The sequence below is a fragment of the Papilio machaon genome, chromosome 17 (assembly GCF_912999745.1).
Source record: "Papilio machaon chromosome 17, ilPapMach1.1, whole genome shotgun sequence".
NCBI classification, from domain to species: Eukaryota; Metazoa; Arthropoda; class Insecta; order Lepidoptera; family Papilionidae; genus Papilio; species Papilio machaon.
In genome coordinates this window covers 7,764,740-7,771,810 of record NC_060002.1, presented here as the reverse complement: position 1 = coordinate 7,771,810, position 7,071 = coordinate 7,764,740, and the positions used below count along the sequence as shown (strand labels likewise).

General features: G+C 43.4%; 2 protein-coding genes across 2 annotated transcripts; one reads left to right on the top strand and one right to left on the bottom strand.

Moving 5' to 3' along the window:
- Positions 1-410: 410 nt before the first annotated feature.
- On the bottom strand, positions 411-3,235 carry LOC106707935 (lipase member H-B). Its single transcript, XM_045681906.1, has 2 exons — positions 2,309-3,235; positions 411-1,694 (listed from the first exon to the last, which is right to left on the bottom strand). Exons 1-2 carry the CDS (start codon positions 2,484-2,486, stop codon positions 760-762), a joined length of 1,113 nt encoding a protein of 370 aa, XP_045537862.1. The 5' UTR covers positions 2,487-3,235; the 3' UTR covers positions 411-759.
- A 1,082-nt stretch (positions 3,236-4,317) lies between these two features.
- LOC106707944 lies at positions 4,318-6,563 on the top strand. Its single transcript, XM_014499397.2, has 4 exons — positions 4,318-4,339; positions 5,441-5,583; positions 5,705-5,917; positions 6,152-6,563. Exons 2-4 carry the CDS (start codon positions 5,491-5,493, stop codon positions 6,269-6,271), a joined length of 426 nt encoding a protein of 141 aa, XP_014354883.2. The 5' UTR covers positions 4,318-4,339; positions 5,441-5,490; the 3' UTR covers positions 6,272-6,563.
- Positions 6,564-7,071: the final 508 nt, after the last annotated feature.

Sequence of the window (7,071 nt, the reverse complement as noted above, 5' to 3'; positions counted from 1 at the left end):
AACGGCTAAAACACTCACGTATATAGGTATATCTGGTGTCGTCACCGACTAGTTTCGAGCCCTTCGGGGGCCCTTCATCAGTCTAGAAATAATACCAGTCCCACTCACCCTGATGAAGGGCCCCCGAAGGGCTCGAAACTAGTCGGTGACGACACCGGATATATATACGTGAGTGTTTTAGCCGTTTCTATATAAGCACATGTATTGCATTACTTTACTACCTGAAGATGGTTTGTATTGTACGATGTAAAAAAAACAAAAGAATTACAAAGTTTTATTAGTTTTAACTTATTATCACAGGCAACAATAATAACTATGTTTATCTTAATACTACTTTAATAGGTACTAAGTATTTTTAACATTATACTTAGTATTATACTTTAATATTGTATATCACATACGCACAGTCGCTGTCGCTATCGCTGAAGCAGTACAATCACATTATGACGATGTAAGCCTACTTCTGCCAATCACAAATACGTAAAGAAGTAAATAATTAAAGTGATGTGTTGGATTAAAATATCATTTAAACTGTAGCTAAGAGAGACGTTTTCTATAAAACACTCCGGAAACATTTGGCCAATCCGTGACACGATGCCTTTATTTGGTAATTAAATTATCGGAATAATTGTTCTACACGGACTACGACTATTTTTGTTGTTCGTTCTACAGCTTTTGTTGATGCTATAACTATACTAAGAGACTCCCTTAGGGACCATTTAAAAACTGCAAGTGAGTCAGCGAGTGACGTAACAAACATTATCTTTGGAGTAGCCAGCTGAAGAGGTCGAGCGGATTGAAGACTCGGAGCTGCGGCTCCTGTTTGCGCGCTGGCGCTGGCGACTTGTAGAGGTAGAGACCGCGCGTATCGGCGCTGCACGAGTATCCCAGCGCAGCCTCGGCGCCGGTGCAGCGCCCGGCGCTCAGCTCGGCCCAGTCGGCGCAACGGCTGGCGCTCAGGATGCGCGAGTCCGATACCGAGGCAGCGTACAGCCGCCACGCCTGCGCATGATCACAGCCTAGCGCCAGCGCCGCGCTGCGATCCTCACACTCGGGCTGCGGCGCGAGTACGCCGTTAGCATACACATCTGCGTGCCCAAGCGGCTCCGCGAGGCCGAGTACGCCGGCGCTCGTGTGCACCACCTGCACGAATCGCGCGTCGCCGCTCGCCAGCCGCCAACGCGAGGGGCGCGCGAAGCACGGCCGCGCGGGGTCCAGTGCCACGATGCGATCCAGCCGGCGGTGCAGGTGCTTGCGAACCAGCTTGCCGGTGACACCGGCCACGTGCGCACCAAGACTGAAGCCAACGAGCCGCACCGAGGACAGCGGCCAACCTTCAGTCTGCAGGCTCTTGATGAACTTGTAGAGGCGGTGCGCGAGACCGCCGACTCCGGCCGCGGAGGCGATGTACCCCTTACAGAAGACGGGGCGCGTGTCTAGGAGCAGCACGGTTGCGTGGCGGTCCAGCAACGCGGAAACTATGGCAGCACTGGAGTCGTCGTGCGGCGTGTTCCACCAGCCGGGCACGTAGAGTGTTAGGGCGGATGCGGCGAGCGCGGCGGGAAGGCGCGCCCGCAGCCGTTCGTGCGCCTCCGACAGTGGGTAGGCTAGCTGCGAGTCGCGCCCGTACTCTATCAGCTGGACGTCGGGCACGTGCGTCTGCGAGTACAGGGCGTCGAGCGGCAGGGCGTCGCCTGCGAACAAGAAATCAAAATAAACTACGTATAGAACACGACTATGTCATTTAACCAGAAGAGAAGACGAACAGTGATGTCACAGAATGTGACATGAAACCGCTAACAACACAGTTATTATTAAGAAGATCTGGCATTGTCGCCAGAAGACACTTATTATGAAAATAATAATTGTGATGAAGCATTCAAGGGCGATTAAGTGATACATTTGTGTATAATACGGGAATCATAATGTTATTACAGCACATAGTTTATTCGTCGCATTCTTCTTAATACATCTCATTTAAACCATTTGACAATTTTGAATTCAATAAATTATTTCTTTCCTTGATAAATTCCCACCCTCTCAAGAACTAGTTTTTCTGTGAAGTCGTAGACTAGCAGCTTAATTGGACAACAAATCAACTCAGAGCAGTTTAATGTTTCTGTGAGATATTGATAAGAAAACTTCATTTGTTATCTCGCTTGTTTTTAATGGTAATGTGAATAATAGCCACAAAGTAATAAGTAAGTAATAACATACGCAAAACAAGTACACAATATATGTATGTAACCGATCACATCAATATATGTAATTTTTATGGTCTGAACATGGGGAGGGTTCGTTTACGTACAGGAGTTAGAGGCGACGCGCACGAGCTCTTCTAAGCTGGCCCCTAGCAGCGGCGGCAGCAGCTGCGCCAGATCCGGCGCTTCGCCGCTCCCGCCCTCCGCGCCTTTGGCGCCCACCGCACCCAGCACGCCCAGTACTCCCAGCACGCCCAACAGGGTGACCGCCGCGCACTGCGCCATCGCCTGCACTACGCGCGCGCTGCTTTTTGTGCGTGTCGGCCGCAGAGATCGCCTCTGCCGATGTGACCGGTTCGCGTCTCGCTCGCGTTTTGATCACTCAGGAAGTCGTCGTCTGCTATTATACCATAATTCTGATTTGCCGATTGATGTATTCGTGTAGGCACGTCGACTTTTTCATTTGACATTGATATAAGTAATTACTGCCCATCTCAGCGGTTTCGTACTCTGATAATTGTGGAATTGTTGTATAGTTTTGGTCGTAGTGTGTTGCGCATGCGCACCGTGTAATATAAAGTATTAGGTGGTCGACATTGTCATGATGAACCATTCACAAGTGTTCCGTTACTTCTTTTCCAATTTTAAATTGAAATGTTTTTGTAAATGTATAAAATTATTTATTACACAAACAAGGACGAAGCAATGTAATTACCATAAGATAGAGCAAAATGTCCCGACCTTCTCATTAATTATAATTATAAACGTATAAGTAGGTCGTGCTGTTTCTGAAGTAGAAGGAAGATAACAATAATGATATCCTACGCGAAATAATAAAATTATCTATTTACATGTCGACGAGTGCCGCGGATTTCCGTATATTTTGCGTCATGTTTGTTCCGCGCTGGCGTCAGGTCGCCACCGGGCCACTTAACAACACCTGCAATACACGCTGCTGAACACTTTGGGTTTCTATCTGTGCTGTTACCTACCATGAAGTGCCGCACCTCCATTAAATTTTCACCCACACCCCTTCACCCCAATAATTGAGAATACCTAAATGGGATGATGATAACATGATACGATAAATTGTCATTTTAAGCGCAGGCCGGGCCACCCGCCGCGCCGCGCCTCGCCTCGCCGCACCGCACCGCACCGCACCGCTCGCTGCCTGGTGAGCGCTCGCCGATGCACGCCGCATACTTACATGTCACTTAACGCCCTGACAGCGCTCAAAATTACTAAACTCAGCAAAGGCCGAATCACAATAAACACATTTGCTAGTATATTGTCGCTGTACTCGTAGCGTGAACCTATATTATTCATTCATTACCAACGCTTCCTCGACGACGCTCGAAAACATTACAAAAAAATCATTAAAATAAATTACATAATATTGCAATTTATAAACAACAGCGCGTCAAACACGGAAATACTTACAATTTGACGTTTTTATATTATTTGGATGATTCATATTAAATATCTATTCCACTAACCGGGCAGTCACCCACAAGCCCACGACCGACATTTGCCCGGAGTCGCGTGCGGTGCCGGCTCACAATGTGACAGTCTACATGTAAATGGAAATTGATTTACCGATAAGGACAACGAAGACTTTAAAAATATTAATATACACAAACCTAAGATAGAAGAAAATAAATTATATAAGTGCTATCGCATTCTGTGTGACGTTGGTGTTGACACATAACACATGTGCCTGTCTTCGACCAATTAAACGTCCATCCCTCGTGTTTCTGCTTATTTAAATTTTTATAAATATAATTATTATTATTTCCCTCGGCTATGATATAATATTTGCAATTTGTTTAACAGTAAAACAACATCTCCTATTCATGTCCTTTGCATAGATTACGTTGCGATCTTTTGTTGTGAATTTTAAAAGTAAATAATGTTGGTATTGACAGCGCTATGTCTGACCGTGACTAATAGATTTAATTAAATTAATTACAATTATCTAAGCTAATGATAAACAGGAAAGTAAAACGGTGGCACTCAGTAATTGAGAGATAATAAGTAAATAGTACTTTTGGTCAAGGACATCTGAATACTTAACGACTTGAAACCTTCAAATAACAAGTTGCTCGCTGCGGCTGGCGGCTGGCGGCTGGCGGCAGAAGGTGAGCAAGCATGTTCTTACTTCATAGATTCTAATCCATAAAATAATCTAACACTCGGCAGTCTCTCTGAGAAGAAATTAACTAATTCTACATTGACAGTTATAAATCACCGATTGGACAATGCATTAAACATGTCACCACCATGCGTAACATTTTTGTGGAATCAAAAACTTTACAGTCACGAATCGTCTCATATACTGTACAAATATTTGTTCTGAGATCACTTCAATATTTATGAATTACTTAGAACATGAAACAAAAATTGTTTTTTGAAGTAATGACCGCGGGTGGTTTGTTGCGGCCGCGGCACGTCGTCGCGTGTCCATTCTGCGTGATGATAATGATGACCATTAAGTACAACTGCATTTATAGGTACAATACGACTCAGTCATTTCGTTTTAAATTAAATCAAAACATTAAACAAAAAATAAGTTTCGAATTATTACGGCGATGTACAAGGACAGAGTGCCAAACCAGAGTGTACGGTTTCTGACCAGACTAAGTTGTCTGATGTATATTTAAAAAATAACTGACTTACTGAAACTGATGTTTGATATTTTGGTACATAAACATTAAAGCAAACTAAAACAACTTTTATGGAACTTGGGACTTACGCCACCCGTCGGTGCACACGTTTTAGTTAAATGATTATAAATATTATAAGTGGAAAGAACGTCAGTCAATGCTCACGACTGAGAACCTCGGTCTCGGTCACATCCTTCCTTATACAGCCATCTCTGAAGAGAGTTAGTTGCAATGTAATGCGATCTATTGGAATCTGGCAAAATTTAGAAAATAAACACAAAACAATTTTGTGGATTTCACAAACATTTCGCCTCAGAACGCCGCCGTCGGTGCCGTAGCTGAACAATCGGAACATTTTATTTACTTAGCAAATCGTCATCGACATAAATTTGTTAATAGAACGTAACGAGCTTATATAAACACGGTGCATTATTTTGCAGCAGATTCATTAACAAATCGCAGAGAACAATGCGCTAGGGCTGATGTTGCGGCAGTCGTGCTATTGTTTGTTACGCTACTTCACCTTCTATTAAAGATTAAATAAAATAAACAAAATAGTGTGTGTGCATTCGGCAGTGCGGTGTGGTGAGCGTAGTTCGGCGCATTTGTGCGACCGACGCGGCGCCATGGACTGGCCGCCTCTCCGGCTGCTGTGGGTGCTCTGCTCGCTGTACTCGCTGGTCGCTCGCTGCTGCTGCTTCCCCCTCAGCGTCGAGGAGGTATCACATTTGTTGTATAGTAGAAGGTGATCAAGGAGCGGGCGTGTCACTTAATGTCAAAGTTCTCTGGTGATCGTCAGTGATATCGAAAACGACTCTGGATTAAATATATATGTTATAGCTGGAAGATGAGGTGACGACTGCGGGCGCGGGCGAGGCGGAGTATTCTGGTGAGAGGAAGTACACGACGAACTCATGGAGCTTCGACGAGTACACGTCAGTGACCCCGCTGGCCGCGACAAACAACCCGGCCGATGTCGCCGCTGCCGGCATCGAGGACGAGCTGCACGCGCTGCGCAAGGTCGCCGAGATCCTGCTGTTGCTCGGAGAACAGGTGCTCACTGCTCATCTTTCATCAACACCACTCAACACTCATACCTCTTCATTCACCCCACAGACTCATCACTTATTCATTAGTCTTGGTTAGGTAAGGTAAGCAAGTAAATAGTAATAAATTGTTCAAGAGGAAAAATTGAAGGCGCCAATAGTTACTGTTATCTTATTGTTAAATTTGTTTATTCTTCTCTGTATTGGCACAAGATGATTTTATTTTATTGATTTATTTCAGGTGATTCCGATTATAATAGGAGATCCAGTCAACGACAGATGTTACAAGAAAAAAAATGATTTCAGAAGACACGGAGTAAAAGTCGCGACAAAATTATCATTAAAAAATGCAAGTGCCTAGAAAAAATATTTGTGAATTACTTGAAACATTACAAAGCCTGTGTTACAAAATCTAAATTATATCGCTAAATGTGGATTCCAAGATTGTACAAGGGCCTATTATGTAACTCAGTAACATAAAATGACATTGGCATCAATTCAAAAATGTGCCGCTAAAAATTGTAAATCAATTGTAGAATATATATGTATGTATATAATGAGCGGGTTTCATACTACGACCTACGCGTTCGTGTTAAGTGAGTAAAATACAAAGTTGTAAATTGAAAATTGCCGAAAACTTGTGAAGTGTGCTTCAAACTTGTGAAGTGTGCTTCAAACTCAAAGAACCTTGTTTATTGAGCATTGACAGAGCCACCTTGACATTTTCATTTGTGAAATAATCGACGCAACATTTCTAATAAACCGCCAGTAAAACAGCGTACAATGAAACTGTAGTGATTTAAGACATAATATGTATGCATAGTACGCGTATGTATGTATGTATGTATAATAAATGAAAAGATTGAATTGTACACGCTTACTGAAGACTTATGAAATGTAAGAGTCATCATGAGTCAGTTTCGTAGATGTACTGGTGCGTGCGCGTACGCGTGCGCGTGCGCGTGCGCGTGCGCGTGCATCGTCTTCGTGACCAGAAATTATTTTGCCACAGACACTGAATGTTATATTGAAGGACATCATTTTAGTATTTAAGCTATTGTTATATTTTTTATATCAATAAAGATATTATAACTCATTAATACTTACACTATTGTCTATTCTTTTGTGCTCAGTAAAAACAATTCGTCATAACTTGAAAGA

Coding starts and splice junctions, on each gene's coding strand:
- LOC106707944 (XM_014499397.2), top strand. CDS start 5,491: ATGGACTGGCCGCCTCTCCGGCTGCTGTGGGTGCTCTGCTCGCTGTAC. Junction 5,584..5,704: donor TCCCCCTCAGCGTCGAGGAG/GTATCACATTTG, acceptor TATATGTTATAG/CTGGAAGATGAGGTGACGAC. Junction 5,918..6,151: donor TGCTGTTGCTCGGAGAACAG/GTGCTCACTGCT, acceptor GATTTATTTCAG/GTGATTCCGATTATAATAGG.
- LOC106707935 (XM_045681906.1), bottom strand. CDS start 2,486: ATGGCGCAGTGCGCGGCGGTCACCCTGTTGGGCGTGCTGGGAGTACTG. Junction 1,695..2,308: donor GCGCGTCGCCTCTAACTCCT/GTACGTAAACGA, acceptor TCTTGTTCGCAG/GCGACGCCCTGCCGCTCGAC.